Source organism: Serinus canaria, chromosome 5 (assembly GCF_022539315.1).
Source record: "Serinus canaria isolate serCan28SL12 chromosome 5, serCan2020, whole genome shotgun sequence".
Lineage (NCBI taxonomy): Eukaryota > Metazoa > Chordata > Aves > Passeriformes > Fringillidae > Serinus > Serinus canaria.
The window spans coordinates 58,736,800-58,754,741 of NC_066319.1; the positions used below are offsets into that span (position 1 = coordinate 58,736,800).

At 45.5% G+C, this 17,942-nt stretch overlaps 1 protein-coding gene and 1 non-coding gene across 2 annotated transcripts; one reads left to right on the forward strand and one right to left on the reverse strand.

Moving 5' to 3' along the window:
* Nucleotides 1–7,904: 7,904 nt before the first annotated feature.
* TBPL2 (TATA-box binding protein like 2) lies at nucleotides 7,905–17,202 on the forward strand. Its single transcript, XM_009101633.2, has 7 exons — nucleotides 7,905–7,955; nucleotides 11,064–11,452; nucleotides 12,206–12,293; nucleotides 12,515–12,606; nucleotides 13,671–13,838; nucleotides 15,306–15,400; nucleotides 17,123–17,202. Exons 1-7 carry the CDS (start codon nucleotides 7,905–7,907, stop codon nucleotides 17,200–17,202), a joined length of 963 nt encoding a protein of 320 aa, XP_009099881.2.
* Nucleotides 8,023–8,094, reverse strand: TRNAG-UCC (transfer RNA glycine (anticodon UCC)). The gene has a single exon. It is a non-coding gene; the product is annotated as a tRNA-Gly (tRNA).
* Nucleotides 17,203–17,942: the final 740 nt, after the last annotated feature.

Genomic DNA, 17,942 nt, shown 5'->3' on the forward strand with positions numbered 1-17,942 from the left:
CTTCCTCAGCACCTGAAACATAGCAGGATGGACAGCAAAGAGAATATGAAGTGAGAAATGGGGAGAGTGGGATTTTCAGGGTCCTCAGGACGAAGGAGGAATTGAGACTCTGACTCCATGTTCTTAGAAGGCTAATTTATTATTTTATGTACTTATATTATGTTAAAGAAGGCTATACTAAAACTATACTAAAGAATAGGGAAAGGATACAGACAGAAGGCTTAACAAGATACTAATGAAAAACTCATGACCCTCTCCAGAGAGTCTGACACCATTGGACCAAGATTGGTCATTAAAAAAAAAACAATTCACATGTTGGATAAACAATCTCCAACCACATTCCAAAGCAGCAAAACACAGGAGAGAAAAATGAGATAATATTGTTTTCCTTTTTCTCTGAGGCTTCTCAGCTTCCCAGAATAAATCCTGGTGAAGGGATTTTTCAGAAAATGTGACAGTGACGGGGAGAAGAAAAAGAAATGCAGAGTCAGACAGACCTCATGCTCTGAGGGCTCCTTCAGCCTGAGGATCAGGTGTCCCAGGGCTGGAGCAGCTTGCAAGGCTGGCTCAGCATGTTTTCCTCTGCAGCCAGGGAAGGACATTGACTGAGCTCTGCGAGGCATCGCGGGAACAGCACGTGTCAGGCTGTGACAAACTTCTTAGGGAACCTGCAGCAAACACCCTGCAAGCCTGTCTGGAGAAATCAAAGAGCACAGGAGCCATCCCAGCTGCTCTTGCCACCACAGAGTAGGTTAATATGGAAGGGTTTTGTCTGAGGTTTCACAGGGGATGCATCCGCCTGCCTGGAGCAATGAGTGTCACACCAAGGTCCCCAGTTTGCCATCCCTGGTGGCGACACACACCTGTGTCCCAAGAGTGGCTGGAGACTTGGAAATGTTCACAAACCCTTAGGTCTGAGGACACATCCTGTTCTCTGGTGCCCCAGGAGATCCAGAAATTCCCAATGTTGCAAACTCACCATGCATCCCTCTGCATGCTTCTATTTTAGCTCACACTTAAAATGAGCAAATATTCTTCTCTTCACCAATATATCTTTTTTTTTTTTTTTTTTTTACATAGTAATAAGCCTATCCCTAGTGAACCTACAGCTGCCCACATTGTGCCTACACTTCTAAGGTATCTAAGGGTTTCTGTCATAATGTTCATAAGGCCTGGGGAGCAGAAAGGGTTAAGAACCAACTCAGATTCTCTAGGGAAAACAGAAAGGCACCAGAAAAGCCAATTCAACTGATTTTACCCAAAGGGACAAAAGGAGGTTTAGTAGATCCTTTATAAAATGTCAGAGAGAAAAGCTTTATTTTCCCACAGGGAAAAACATACCCATTAACAAATTAGGTGAAAGCTGAGTGAGATGTAAAAGGTCTGAAATTCCTCAATGCCTTTAAACTGTCTGTCTTCACACACTTCATTTACTTTGGACAGCAGCACTGCCCATGCCAATTTGGGAGCAAAGGGAACTGTGAAAATACCTGTGGATGAATGTATTTTCAATGTTAATAAGCAAATCTTAATTGATCTGAGCAACACTATCTGGGTTTTAGAGAACAACCAACTCCCAAACTCAAGCCCATTTGGGTTCCTCGTTTTCCTCACTGAGCAAACCTTCACAACTCTACCTGAGGGGAAACAGATTTCAGGGAAGCTCCTCTTGTATTTATGGGTTGGGCAAATGCCCATTGAAGGGAGGCCAAAGCAATCACAGCATTTAATTATTCCTGACATGACACAGGGAAAAAAAAGAGGAAAAAAAAAACCACCTTTGTAATGAAGGGCACTTTGACAAGTGAGCTTCCTCCACAACCTGCAGATACCAAAAATATATAAAAATATTCCCTATAGTATCCTGTAAAGTATGGGGAAAATTAACTCATATTCCACATCCAGAGGCTGCCCATAAAAGCCAAATGCTGTTGGAGGGAAACTGCAAAGACAGCAAGGAGGAGGGAGGAAGAGCCAAATGGAGTGATGAAGCTGTAACAAAAGGGATCTCAGGCTGGGCTCCTGCTTGGCTGGGATGAGCATGGAAATGAGATGAAGTGCAGGAGCATGAGGCAGCAGAGCTGGGCACAGACTCCTCCATCACAGCTAAACTAACAGCATTTATCAGCAGAGCACGGGTGAGGGGCTGGAGTGACAGAAACAGGACGGTGTTCACAGTTAATTATGTGTGTTAAAAGTACAGAACCATCAAGGCCAGGGGATTGGAGCTTCTGCTGACATCTGGCAGCGTTTTGGGGAAGCTTTGTTTCTCCTGAGCTCCTCCTTGATTCAGGAGCACTGATTTGCTGACGTTAATTGGAGGAAGAGGTAATGAGAACTGACTAATCACCGAGCTGTGTGCCCTGCAGACCCATTCCAGTGTCAGTCATTATATCTTGCTGATCACTCAGCCAAAACTCAGTTTTAGGGGGACTTCAGTGATTGGTCAGCACCCTTCTTTGACTGGTTGTATTTGCATTTAGTTGTACAGTAAGCTGATAAGAGCTGTGGTGGTGTCACAGCTCAGCTGACACAGCAGTGAAGGCATCACAGCACATGCTCTAATTCCTGGAGAGCTTGCACTGAAGGTCTGGACATGCTAATGTCACTGCTGGTGTCTCCAATGTGACTGTGACCCCTGCAAAGTGAATTAGCAGAGCTCTGCCAGCATCTGCTGCGTGCACACCTCTCCTTTCCTGTGCAAACACACAGGACTGCTATTACTATATTGTTTTTCCAGATAAGGCTTAAAGGATCAGTCTTTAATTGCAGCAGTGAGTTCAAGGTATGAGACACAGTGTTTGCATTAGAGAGATTTGTCACAAAACTTGGAGGGAAACAGCAGCACTCAGATGATCCATCACACACTCACCTCATTTAAATGCAATTCAATTTAGCCAGACCCTTTGGCACAAAAGTGGGAAAGATGACTTAACAAAAAGCACAGAAGAATACTTCTGACCCCAGGTGTCAGCTGGATTTGTGTGTGACATTCACAGAGGAGCTGTCCAAGAAAGCCTGCAGCCATTCATTGCTAGGCTGCAATTAAGGTGGCAGCCAATGTTTAAAACCCTCCTCATCCCATTCCCCCCTTTTCTGGCCACATTTTAAATACAACACAGAATGAAAAATAAAAATAGACTGCTGTGCCCTGCCCCACATGAGACTGGGCCAGGATGAGTGGATTTCTATGCAAACAATATACAGAATTCCTTCCTTTAATCAGTTTGTTTCCTGTCACAGATAGGAAAATTAAATGAAGTTAACTGTACAGTTTTCAAGTCACCATTCAGCCTTTCAGTTGAGACAGATGACTTCTACTTACAGTGCTTCTTCCTCTGGCATTCAATGGAAAATTTGGCAATCCTCTCTGGGTCTGGTTCTCAGCACTTCTCTGACATGGGGGCAATTAGTGTCTCCATTGCACATAATAGAGCTGTAGAAGCCAGGAGAAAAAATGGCTCTTTTCTAGCCAGTCTACCCCTTTCCCATCTGACAGAAGTGATTTTCTTCCCTGATCCCAAAGCCAACACATCCTGCTCTTCACCAGGGAGCATGGCAGGCACGGCACACAAATGCTCAGAGTCCCCTAATGTTTGCAGAAAGTATCAAATTCCCCCATTTCTGTCCTTCTCAGGGAGTAGGAGAGCCCCAGATGGAGCAGGGAAAAGAGGCAGCCCCACCTTTGTGTGATTGGGGCTGCATCACCTGATCCAGGGAGGGCCACACAGCATTAGGGGGCAAATGGGAAGTTCCAGCCCTTCCCACCACCCAGCAAACCTGGGAAATGACACTGGATTCTGGCTGAACTCCCAGCCATTGTCACCTCACTTCTGCCACAGGGTTACTCCTGATTTACACAGGTAAAGTTAGACCCAGATATCAACTCTAATGGACCTGATTCTGCTCATGTTTGCACCAGCACAACCTGATCAGGATGTTAAATAATTCACAATTAAAAGCCAAATTACTCACTATTACTCGGTGAGTAGTCATGGCAACTTCTTTCCTTCCCCAGCAATAAATCTGCTGATACTGCCAGGCACTGATCAGGTCTGGAATGAAGTATTATGGGACAGATAAGTATGAGGGTGCTGGTCACACTTGTCAGACCAAAGGCACTCCAGCATCTCTCTCTGAGTTGCCTTTTGGGATGCAGGCATTTCTCAAGAGCTTTTCCAGCTCCATGCAGATCCTTTGCTCCCCCTGACTCAACTGCAGCTCACCTGCTCCCCTCCCTGACCCTCTCCAAGTTCCCCCTCAGCACCTCACTCTGTTTACATCCCTGCCATGATGGGAATCAAAGCACAGGGACCAAAACAAGGCTAAACCACACAGAAGGAACAACCTCCACAAGACTTGGATCCTGCTGTTGACAGAAGAGTGCTGGCTCCTGGACTAATTACAAAGTGCTGAATTTGGAGACATCTTGTGCATAATATATTGATTTTTTTCCCCTTGGAACACGGTCCAGCTCTCAGTTGCTCTTCTACATGCTCCAAAGGCAGAGCTTTAATGCTGCAGGGCAGCAAGGGCATCAGGAGATGGAAGCTACACCTGAGGCAAGCTCCACTCTTCTGAGACAATTACAGCTATAAAGGTTTAGCATAAAGCTCAGGAGAGCAGGAAGCAGAACACTGTCAGTCACAAGCTTTTAATTCTGAAACTGGCTCCTAAAAAAGATAAGATAAAGCCAAACCAGATTAACCAACTTCAAAGCAAGCAGCAAGGCATTTAGGGCATGCTAGAATAGAATGCAGCTGTGCAGAGCACTGATGAATTAAACAGGTAGAGGTTCCTTAATGACTGGCTCCTTGAACCTTCCAGGGTTTTGGAAGTCTCTTGTGATTAGTGCCATCCCCTAATGAGATTCCAGCATCCAGGTGATGCAGCAGTGCCTGCTACAGAAATGTCGAAGAGGCTGATGGAGGTGAGCTAGCAGGAGCTCTGTGGAACAGCCTCCCCCAATGAGTTATCCAAGGAAGAGTGATGTTGAATGGCTCTTACAAAGGACACACAAAGCACTTATTGTTGAGCTAATCATCAACTTTCGAAGTCAAATTAACCAATTTGCTAATTAAGGCTCATGACAATTCATCACGACAGTAACTCTGCAGTGCAGTGATTCATCAGCTGGGGAAGGGCTTCTCCAGCGGCTCCTGCCGCGACTCGCCCGGGCCGGATCGGGACCGCTGCTGCTTCCCAAAGGAGTTTAAAAGGTGGGGGGAAAGAGAATGGGAGAAAAAGAAGAGAGGGAGACGGGAAAAAAGGGGGTGGGTGGAACCCCAGGCAGTTTGAAAGAGAAACAATATTTTAAATTGGCAGGGGAAAAATAGTTGCCTTTTTAAACATTATTTTATTTGGATAATTTGAAATTAGGCAGGTAGGTCTCATGAGTTCTAAGTAGTACATTTTGCATTAATATCTGTCCAACTCATGGCAGGGGTCAGTCTGCTGCTGAAGAAGGAAGGAGCAGAGAGGGCATGATGCCTCTGCTGACTAAGAAGGAGAGACACAGAAGCTGGGAGTAGCCCAGGGATTCAGCTCACTGGAATATTGCTTTCTGGACCTCCCACCACCTGGGCCTTCACTCCCTGGGGCTCCCAGCACTGCACACCCCCCTCATGGAGCCTCCCCCACTGCAGTTTCCCAGCTTGGAGAGGAGGCTGTGGGCACAGAGCCCTCCTGAGGCACAGCCATACCTGCCCTCCTTTGGGCAATGGCCAGAAGACCCTTCCCTACAGCAAAGCAACCCTGAAAGCTTGAATTGCACACACAGTGTGACTCCTGGATCCTCAGAGGCTCTCTCAGCTTTCTAAATACCTTCCCTTCTTCAAATGGGTAAATAATCTTTCACCCATTTAACCTGAGACACCAAACTCCATCACTCACCCAAAATCTCAACACTTCCTTGTGCCCCTGCCATTTGTCCTTATTCAAGGCAAGAAACAACACCAGTATCAAGAGATTTGTATTTTATGATCCTCTCTGATGTAGCCTCACTCACTTGGACACCATCATTTGACCTTCTGTATCTCAGGTTCACAAAATGCAGACAAATCAATTCCCAGGGGCTGCAGGATGAGCACATCTCCTCTCCAGGGGGCTCTGCAATGAAGGATTAATTAGCTGAGGAAATTCACAGCGCTGCAGCTGCAATGCTACAGGCAGGGCCAAGCAGGGGAGCCCCAGGAGCACCCCCAGCTTCCCACGTGGAGCACAGCAGTAGTGTCACACACTGGGGGAGCAGCAGCCTCCTGGCCCCCTGAGATGTCACTGCAAGGGCAAGGCTCAGCACAATCCCTGTGCCCAGTTCAATGATTTCTGTGGGCTGGACAGGCCCACAGGGCTCTCAGGGAGCAGCTGGGAGGGCTGGGCTGGCACTGCAGAGCTTCCCAGCCCTCAGTGCCTCATCCTGTTGTGCCCACAATGGCAGCTGAGACCATGGAGCTGTCTGCAAGCACCTCAATCACCTGCCAGCCCTAAATGGGACATTTCAGATTTAACCATCCTGAGCTGGCCCAAGCTAGCTCCACCAGCCTCCCTAATTCAAAGTACAAACTATCTGAGTGCTCTCCTTGCTTTGCTGCCTGATTTGCCTCCAGGGCAGGCTGTGTGATGTAAACCAACTTGCTTGAGGCTGGATTTTTCTGGAGCTGGGAGGATTTGGCACCTTTTATTACTCACTTGTAAGGTGAGTCCCAGAAATACCACAAACAAGCCCAGCAGGCTGGCTGAGGAGGGAAGGATGCTCATGTATGCTCTGTTCCTTGGATAAAAGGCATTAATCTAAGCCTTTGCACATCTGGGGCAGTGAGAAGAGCCTGGCAGCACCTCCCAAGGACCTGCTGCATGGCTGAGCTTTGACATCTTCTTCCAAAGGGTTTCTTCAGCTCAGCTTGCTGTTTGTAAGCAAATCTCACAGCCAAGTCCTGTCTGGGAGAGCAACAGGTGCAGTGACCACAACATCCACCAGCCCAGGCAGGCACAGGGATGGTTCCCAGCTGTGCCTCTACAGAAATCCATCCATCCATCCATCCATCCATCCATCCATCCATCCATCCATCCATCCATCCATCCATCCATCCATCCATCCATCCATCACCACACAGCAATAGGCCAGGAGAGAAGGAACAAGTCAGACAGCAACTGCTGGCATCAACTCAAGTGGCACCCAAGCCAAACTGTGTCAGCAGTGTGAGCCTCCCACAGCATCCAGCAGCCATGAGCTCCTTCCTGGGAATGTGCTGCCTCACACCAGGACATGGGAAAAGGGAATGGCCCTAAATCATCACTCACAGAGGGCAGAAATACACTCCAGAGGTGAAATGCCTGAACAGGGAGGTTAGTGAATGTAAAGAGTAAAGGTTTCTCCCTGTCCCCCCCTAAGCAGTGTTAACCCAACTGAGAATAAACCAATTCATCCCAATGCCTTCAGTTTGAAATTTACACCTTTGGCTGCAGGGGGATTCCTATCGAAGGACCAGATGTGCTTCATTGCACTGGATGAGGCAGGTGGGAGAAATTAAGGGGCACATAATACTTGTTAAAAAGAATCATCTGGGAAGGTCTAAACTACATTTACTACTACTAACTACAAGGTCCAACTTATTTCTTTTCAACCCTGCAGAGGAAAGCAGGCTCAGAGGCACAGGTAGTTTTTGGGCTCCTAGAAAGCACATGAGAAGAGCACCCTGATTTCTCTAATCCTGCAGGATAGGACAAACCCTCTCAGACAGCCGTGCAGGCAGACCAGAGGCTCCAAGGCTGATTGATGAGGGTAAAATTCCCAGCTGTGATGGGCTCTGCTCCCTGACAAGCCACACGTGGTCCTGGTGCTGTTCCCTGGGGGTTAAAAGCAGGACCGGAGCAGGGCTGAGGGCTTTGTGTCGGTGTCTGTACCCATGGAGGGCGTATCACCGCTGGAGAAGTACCTGGAGAGCTGCAGCGGGCAGGTAAGGGAGGAAGGAAGGAATCAAGCGAGGCGGGTAAAAAAAGAGAATAAAACTAACAAAAATCAACTGCGTTGGCCGGGAATCGAACCCGGGTCAACTGCTTGGAAGGCAGCTATGCTCACCACTATACCACCAACGCTGCGATGAACACAGGTCAGCAGCCGCGCCTCAACCCTATTGTTACCGCATTCCTGCCGGGTGAGCCCGAAATTCCACAGGGGGTTCCTCCCTGACCCGGGGGGTTCCTGCAGTCCCGGAGCTGCCGTGAGCCTGGAGGAGCTCTCTGGAGCGGGAGGTCGCTTGCACTCCCCGCTTAGAGGGATGATGCGGCCGCGTTCAAACCCTTGCGATGGGATGCTGCCTGCGAGGGTCAGACCGGGTGCTGGTGTGAGTGGGCACTGAGAGGGCAGCAGGCTTGCATCTCCTCCTTCTGGTTAGTAAATGTCTGCAAAAATCCATTATTTCGGTATTTGGAATGGTTCTCCTCTACCCACTGTAAACCACACTAAGTCTCATCATTCCCTTTTCTCCTCCCCCAGTCAGCCCAGTACGATGTGCTCTTCAGAGGGCTGAGGAAGCATTCCAAAGAAACACTTGAATAAAAAAGCTGTTCTGTTTAAGGAGCCTTGTGCAAATGTTTAAACTCCTAATTTTCAGCAGGCAAAGCTGTTGTAAAACAGTGTAATTCAAAGCAAAAGCAAAGTGTGTTGGTTTAGTTAGACTCATCCTGATCTCAGGTGGTTGTAGGAACAACCAGGAGTGGGCTGGACTCCACAGCTGAGTATCTTCATTACTCAAGGAACAAAACTTCTTTACATCCAGTTGGAAACCACTTTTCAGCTCAGAAAACACAGGCTTAGCACGAGCTGTTGAAATCCAGAGACCATCCTGTGGCAGGGGGTAAAGCCCTCTGAATGTGCCTTCACAGAGTCTATAATGTGGTAATGTATAATACAGCTTTTCTAAGTGCTAGTGAGCTTTTTATATTTCACATTTGCTGGTACCCTTGATAATAGCAGATGTGTGATATCACTGCAGGGAGGGGAAAAAAAAATAATCCAAGTATTTTGCTTAAGGCAGCTGGGTTTGATTTGTGCCTACCTGAGTTGCAGGGATTTCTGCAGTGGAAGTGAAAAAGGCTGTTTCCCCTCGAGCTGCCCCAAACTGAGGGAATCTCAGACAGGATCTGAGAGTGAAATCTCCTCCCTGGAGCTGCTGGGAGATGGCCAAAGCTATGCAGTTGGTGGGGCCTTGGTGAAGTTAATTAACCCAGAATCTATAGCAATAACCCTTGGCAGCCAGCCCAATGCAAACATGGTCTTGTGCCCCTTTTGCAGCCTCTGAGCATCTGTCTGACAAGAAGGAAATATTCCCCAGCACTTAACCCTGTCAGGGCTTTTCCTCAGACCTCTTAGGTGCAAACCTGATCAGAAAGGAAAATTTGCTTTCTGTTTCTACCTGCTCTAGACAATTTACTCTCCTTTTTGAAAATTTCACAGCTGTGTGATACTTCCAGCCTCATGTACCACTTGTTCCTCCATCAGCTTCTTTAAGATATGTCACAAACTGGCTTTGGTTGTTTGTTTGTGGGTGGTTTTTTTTACTGTTATGTTCATTCCTTTGTGTCCATTAGTATGATGTGAGTAGTCTCACAGGGAGCTTTTGTATCATTTTCTCTACATTGTGGTTCCTACACAACCTTCCTAATGAGCTCCTCTGCAGCTAATCTTAGTCCACTGGAGTTCTTGCTCCTGCCTTGAAAAATATTTATTTAAAATAGATATCTTTTTGTGAAAATATTTTACTTGTAACTGTTAATTACATATTTGACAACTTTTTTCCAAAAGGGTAAAGGAATACATAGATTTATTCAACAGCACTCTGCCCCACCAGATCTTCTGTGGGACTCTGCATTTAGAAGTCAGTTTTAAAAGCAGTTTTAATTGTGGGTGTTGGCAATGCTTTCCTGATTGCATCTGTATTCAGGCTAGTGAAGGTTCTCTGGGAGGATCTGTCACTTTGTCAGAGTTTTCCAAGTGTCTGCAGGCAGATATACTGCAAAGTAGGAGCAGAGATGTCCCCATGTGCATGGCTGGGTTGCCAAGTGAGCTGACTAGAAGAGAGCAGCACTAGCTCAGGGCTGGGAAGCATTGATCTGGAAATCCTGCTCCTGCTGGAGGTCAGGCACTTGCTGCCAACTCTAGGGCCTCACTCTCATGCACCACTCCCTGTTCTGATTTGTGCTTGGACTTTTCAAATCCTTCTGGCTCTTGAACCTAAAAATGCCTGATTAAACACACAACCTCTTGTATGGATTCTTTAGCCCAAGCTGTCACTTGCTGTGGATGTTGGCAGAAACTGCCTTCAGAAAGAGGCTTATGCAGCAATGGAGAGGGAATAAATCCTGTCCTGAAACTCTTTCCTCATTTGCATTATGTTGCTTTTAAAACAGCTTTTAATAATAAATAGTTGATAAAGAAAGACATCAGTATGAAAGAGCTTACTTGCATGTGTGTTGTGTGCTTGGTTCTGCTGACTGTGGTGAGGCTTTTTTTAGTCCCATCTTCTCATCTATAGCTTCACTCAGGCTGGTGGCCTCTAGGAGCTGAGGAATTAATTACTGCTGGTTCTGTGAGCTGCTGCCCTCTGTTGCACAAAGCAAAGCTGACACTGTCCCCTGCTAGCAGGGAGAGGAAATGGAATAATATACAGAATGGGAGATCAAGTCAGCAAGAAAATGCTGTCTGTCTTCCTTGGAAAAACTCATGAGTGTGATAACGTGGTTTTGTGCATGGCTGAGGCGTGACAGTGGCTGTGGAGGGTGAAGTGCCACTGTTGTACCTGCCTTTCTCAATTTGTGCAATCCCAGGAGCTCTCTAGAGTGCCCATGGACTGTGGAGAAAATGCATTATACAAGTTACCTGGATTTTTACACACTCACAGATAAGCAAAGGACACACTTTCAACCTTAAAACTAGTCTTTGCTAAAATATATATTGGGGGAAAATTATTGAAACTTCCTCATTGAAGATTAATCTTAATTTACTCTCCCTGTTACAGTAACTGCTTTAATACAAGACCCTTAATGGCACTTTTTCTTAATTCAAGGATGACTTCTCCACTAGTCCTCATGTGTTCACTCCTATGAGCCCTTATGATTTAGAACTTCCAATTCAAGCATCTTCCCAGTTAAGTCAGTCCAAGGAGTTCCACACAGACTTCTCCTCTGTGGACCTCAGCTTTCTCCCAGATGTCACCCAAGACAACGAAGAACAAAACCTCTCTGAGGATGATCATGAGACCCAAAAACAGCTTGATGGGTCACTGCCAAGTAAGGAGGACAGTGGTGTTTTCATGGATGAGAGCAGCTTGTCACATCCAGGTGCAGCTCAGCCATCTCCTGAAGCACCTGGCGTGTGTCCTCCCCTGACCCCAATGACTCCGATCACCCCGGCGACATCTGCCTCAGAAAGTTCTGGAATAGTGCCCCAGCTGCAGTAAGTTATGTGTTATTTATGTAGCACACACACCATAGTCAGAGCTTGGCCTAAACTGCAAGGTGTTGCTCTGACTTTTTACTTGGAGAATGTAGCAAGCATGGCTTGGTCTTAAATAAGCAAAAAAAAAAACTACAGGAGTAGTTTTTTTGTAGTAGTTGTTTTTTTCTCCTCTTGAAGAGGAGAGGTGGAAAAAATGAACTGACAATATTGGATAAAAATATGAAGATATTTGAGGAGAAAGATTTCCTCCAGGAAGGAGAATGTGAAGGATGACAGCAGACTCCAGGGGTTTAAAGATGTCTGTCTGCTTTTTCAAAAGGAGAAACAGAACTGAGTGTGAGAACCTCTGGCCTCATTAAAAGATTCTGTCCTGTCTAGGATAGAGCAACTCTGGAATAGTTGATACCTGTAGAAAATAACCCACCCCTGCCTACCTTAGGTGCTGTAGTAACTCTAAATAGTCAGTAATGGTTCAATCCAAAGCTGTGAAAGGCTTCAGTGATGCAGTTTTTGGAAGACATGCAAACTTATAATTCAGAGACTAAAAATTTCACACTTTGTTCTATCTCAAAATGCAATTTTGGACTGAATTACTTAAGTTTTGCCAGAAGTAGTTTAATGCTTGAGTGGGGAAGAGACAGGCAGGAAATCAGTTGATGGCAATTATTAATTGGAATGTGACTGTACTGCTGGGGGTGCCTCTGCAGTGGCTGGATTTTGCAATGAGAGAATTCCTCCCTCATTCTGCAGGAATATTGTGTCAACTGTAAACTTGGCTTGTAAACTGGATCTGAAGAACATAGCTCTGCATGCCAGAAATGCAGAGTACAACCCAAAGGTAACTCTTGGACTCAAAGCTTTACCCTCACCTCCCTTTCCCCGTGCTGATAGATCCCAGTGGTCCTGTGACTGTGGTCTTAACTCTCCTGCTCCTAAGTGGGTGGGAAAGAAACACTTAAAAAGCAAATATGTGTTGTGACAAGTTTTGAAATGTTAATTGTTCCAAGACTGAACAGAAATACAGCTTAATCCCTGTCAGGTTTTCCTTTGGATTTGTAGAGGTTTGCTGCTGTGATCATGAGAATCAGGGAACCACGAACAACAGCCCTCATCTTCAGTTCAGGGAAAATGGTCTGCACAGGAGCAAAAAGGTATTTTTCTGGTTTTTCCCTTCCCTCTAAAGGTCTGGGCCTTGCAGCTATGCATGTATTCTGATAGAGAATGTCTGAAAAGTCTTGCTTAAAACATCTAGCAAAGATCTAATTGCAAGGAAAGTGAAACACTAATATTGAAAATGTTGCTTTCTTCGTGATGGCACCTTAGCAATTTCTGAACTGTGTACTTCAGTCCCTGAATTTAGATTGAGCTGACCAGACATCAGTAGAAAAGCTGCTAAAATTCCCGGATATTATTAAGGGATTATTTGCATTTCTCACTGATTTTTTTAAAGTGTTTAGGACATAACTTGTGTCTGTCAGGTCTCTCTTCAGTGTCTGTGTTCACCAGTCAACACATCTGCCTCTAGAGGAAATGGGAATTGGGGAAAGCAAAAGTTTATTTCTATACTCTGAAGCTTTTCCCCCTGAAGTTCAGCAGAGACTGCCTTGGTTTTTATATCCCAAATCAGACAATTAGAATAAATTAACTCATGCTTAAGAGATCTCTTCTCCAGCCCCTACCACCAGCCCAGGTAGGGGATTGTACTGGAGCCTGCAGTCTCACTCCTGGATCAGCACTGAGCTGTTTAGAGGAACTGAGAAACCTCTCAAAAGGGGAACTGCTGAGTGATGAAACATCTCCAGTGGGTTCATCCAGACCACAGGAAGGTGAATGAACAAGTGCCTTACTCCTTTTAGCTCCCTGCAGCAGTTCTGGGGATGGAGCCTTGCTATTTTGAGTAGCAGGATCTCTTTTTCTGGAGTGCAGATTAGCTCAGTGGTGGTTATAAACTGAATTCCACCTCAAGAGCAGAGGAAAGCACAAATAAAAGTTGGTTTTTCCCCTTTGCTCGTCCTTCAGTGAAAAGCCCCATCCCTGGAAGTGTTCCAGGCCAAGTTGGATGGGGCTTGGAGCACCCTGGAGGAGTGGAAGGTGTCCCTGCTCATGGCAGGGGGTGGAACAAGATGAGCTTTAAGGTCTCTTCCAGCCCCAGCCATTCTGGGATTCTGTGATCTGAGGGCTGTTTGGCGATTACAATAAAGGTTTCTTCCCTCAGTGAAGAGCAGTCAAGGCTGGCAGCCAGGAAATACGCACGGGTGGTGCAGAAGCTCGGCTTCCCTGCCAAGTTCTTGGACTTCAAAATCCAGAATATGGTGGGGAGCTGTGATGTGAGGTTCCCCATCCGCCTGGAAGGCTTGGTTCTCACCCACCAGCAGTTCAGCAGGTAGGAGGAGATCAGGTACAGCCCTGTGCACCGGGTAGCAGGGCCTGAGCCCCCTTGAGCCTGGTCTGTGCTTTTGCTCTGATGCCTTGTGAAGGCTGCCCTAGAACAGAGACTGGACAGAGCTAAAGAATAAAGTAGGGATTTATTAGGAGGCCTCAATGGATCCACCTTGGGCAGCACAAGAGCCCAGCCAGGGCTACACCCAAGAGGGTCCCAAAATGCATGACCAGTCACAGGCTCTCTCACTTTGATCAGTTCTGCTCCATTTGCATCTTGCAGTTCATTGTCCAGTTACATCTCCAGCCCATCAAGTCCCATCCTTCTTGCTTTTTCTCTCTTCAGCCCATGGTGTTTGTGCTCTTGGGCCTGAGATTTGGATCATTTGTCCTTGGTCCCCAGCTGGAGCAGGAATTGTTTTGTCTCCCTGCTCTGTGCACAGAGCTCACCATCCCCAATATGAAGCCCAGACCCACACACTAAAGCAGCACAGAATCTGAAACACAGAAAATCTAAAACCCACAATGGAGGCATCAGCTCCATTGTGGGTTTTAATACCAAGGTATTAACTACCTCTTAACTCCCAGCAAAGCAAATTCCTGTCTGCAGGGATAAGGTTTCCAACCTTCAGGCATGAAGCCAAACTGCAGTTGCAAAATACAGAATTGCAGGTATACTGTGTTTTTTCTGGGATACTGTTTTGGTTCTGTTTGGATGTTCTTTAGCCAAGAATTGAAAGTAAAGCTGTAGCTGAGTGAGGGTATGTTGTACCTGTGAGATCAGCTTGTTCAAAACTAGATATTGCCATCAGGAAAGGATGGTTTCAGCACTGACAAAGCCAAATTTCATGCCTTTTATTAGCACTGCATCTAACAGTTTGCATTTCATTTAGGAACTAGGTATATATTAAATATTTACATTGGCTGTTATCTTGTCTCAGTTGCACAGGATGCTTCCTGATAAGGGCTCTTTGCAGACTAGGAAGGATTTACTGTGAGGATGGGAGGCCCTGGGACAGGGTGCCCAGAGAAGCTGGGGCTGCCCCTGGATCTCTGGAAGTGTCCAAGGCCAGGCTGGATGGGGCTTGGAGCAACCTGGGATAGTGGAAGGTGTCCTTGCCCATGGCAGGGGGTGGAATGAGGTGATTTTTAAGCCAGGCCTTTCCAAGCCAGGCCATTCTGTGATTTGAGGACTGTTTGAAGATTACATTAAAGGTTCCAAAGTTATGAAGAATCAGAAGTGGCTCACAAGTCTTTAAAAGTCAGCATGAAGATCCCCTACCAGCTCCAGCTGGGTTTAACAGGCTTCTCTTCAAGATGTCCAAAACCTGAATTGAACCTTTCTCAGGGCAGCTAGATAAAATCAGTGTGGTTAATTACCCTATTGCTACTGTAATTAAAGAGCACTTTATTCATACAGCACTGAAACAGCATTTGCATTTTACTGATCTCACCTGCTTGCTTTGAACAGCTATGAACCTGAGCTATTCCCTGGCCTGGTTTATAGGATGGTCAAGCCAAGGATAGTGCTGCTTATCTTTGTGTCTGGGAAAGTTGTACTGACTGGTAAGTGCTGCCTCTCTGTGTCTCTACCTGCTGCTTCACTTTCTGAGAGCATTTAAATTAAACATTAACTAAAAATCAGTATCTTGCCACAGTAAAGCCACTCAGGGATCTTTTTCATGGCTGCTGCAGCTTTATCTGTGTTTTCTGCAGATAACATCAGTATTGTTGCACTAGAATCTTGTATTGTTTCATATACAGAGTCTCAGATTTCCATGTTGAGTATTTTTTTTTTATTCAAAGCCTGATGCCACGTGCCAATGCAGAGGATGCCAACAGGATGCTGACATGCCAGCAACCACTCAGGCACTTAAATAGGAACCTCACAATAAGCAATTTAAAATTGCTTGGACAGGAAACAAACTTCTTAAAACACTTCTCTGACAACATTTAGTAGGGATTATCAGAGGAAAGGGTGGAGATCTTAGAGCTTGTTCCAGACTGTTTGGCAAAAAAATTGGGAGGCAAAGGCCTTGCTGAGTCAGTGTGCTCAGCAGATACCTGTACCTCAGATCCCAGGTGACTTTTTCAAAAAAGGTGAATTCCTGAGCTCCTGGCACATCCTTTTGGTGAAGCTCATGAAAATGCTTCTATTCAGATGTACTGAAAGGTGAATGGTGCTTGTTCCCAGAAGCTCTGAATGTGGTATTCATATTTACAACACAGCTTTGGGACGTGGGGAGGGAGACAAGAGAAGTGCCTGCCTTAGCCTGAGATTCTCACAACCATAAATCAGGAATGAGCTCAGCCAACTGAAGGATGGGGCACTCAGGACAAAGCTTAAATACTTCCCCCTCCAATGTCCACAATTTTCTTAGGTCCAGTGAAGTTATACTGGTCAGTAAAATCATACTGGTCAGTTCCATTTCACTGATGCTTGCATTCTTTGGGGTACACTAATTGCAATGGCCCTGCTGCACACTCAGTCCTTCGCTGTGAGTCCTGGGCCCAGCTGTAATGACAAAACTGAATTTGCTGAAATGTGAGAAGGGTTTTTTCTCCTTAATCAAGAAAGTAATTTTACTTTTGAAAGTAGAAGTTGTGGTAAGGCAGATGAATTGTTCGTGTCCAAGGGAGGACATAAGAAAAGGTTTGCACATTCAACCTAAGCAGGGCTTAATTCCACTTTTAGTTCATTTAAATGCAGTTTTCTTCAGGCTGATGTTTGTTGGACCAGCATGAGTAGTGTTGCTGGCAGGGAATGTTCCTGCCTACTGCAATGCAGTTTGTGTGCAAAATTTGGTATTAAAGATTTGTTTACAGTACCACAGAAAAGGATTTGAAATCAAAGGTGTCATACCATACAGCTTAAAATTAAAATTGCTTCTCAGAGCTGTGGAACAACTCCCAGTATGAAATAAAGGCCTTTCAATTCTTGTTTCTGCCCTTCCACTCACCTCATGAACAGGCAGAGCTGTTATTCTTAAGCAGATAACACCATGATGGTGCTCAGTTGTTTTTTCCCTTCTTCAAAGCAAATATTTTGCACCTGTCAAGAGCAGAAAATTGCTGGTTTGATTCCACAGTCTTAGTCTTAAAGCTAAGCAAGCTAGGAATTGTTCTTTGAGGTGGCAGATAGAAATTCTGCCTTTACTAGTAAGGTGCTTTCAGTCTCCCGGGTTTCTTTGTGGTTTGTAATCTTACTGGGTTTAAACTGCATTTAGTTTAAGTTCAGCACTCTGTTTCTTCACATTTTTGGGTTTTTTTCCTTAAATGTCCATTTAGGAGCAAAAGACCGTTCTGAAATCTATGAGGCATTTGAGAACATCTACCCCATTTTAAGAGGTTTCAAGAAACCATCGTGACACAGCTCCCAAAGGAATCCAGAATAACCCCTGGGCTTGTGTTGCTGTGCATGGAGCAGAACCAAGGGCATTCCTGGACCCATCTGTGGATTATTAAGCAAATGATTCACTTCTGAATGCCACATTTCCTGATGCCTTTCTACAGCTTGTGAAACGTTCTTTTCTTTCAGATTATCTGTCTGTAATCCACCTGAGTTCTGACAATTTCTGTCAAATTAAAACACTTGATAAATGGATGCACTTTTAACAGAATGTATGTTAAGGTGGCACTTAAAAATATTTTGTAATCGAAGCCATGTATCTCTTTCCCTGTTTAACAGGTGAATCCACACTGCACTTCAAATTGGCTTAATCAGGATCCTCAGCTCTAAGTGTCCTGAATTGCTCCTGCAGTGTTGAATTTCATGTTGAAGCTCAACATGTATTATTGTCTATAACAGGGCTTACAAAATCCTGTATGAGTTGATTTTGGTGTTTAGAAGACAAGTGCTGGACTCATTCAGATCCCACTGGCTGGGTAAACTCTTGTGTGTGAGGGTACAGGATTTTCTTTCACAGAGATGTTCCAGATCCTGACTGGGATATACCAAGAAAATCTGTGGGTGGAGGGGTGTAACTAATTAAATTATCTAATTTGACATGGGCCAAGTTAGATTTTAACCAAATGGTACCCACTTGTATGACTCCCTCAGATGATGGGAGTTTGGTGCAGACAAAAACATGTTGTTTGGAACTCTGTT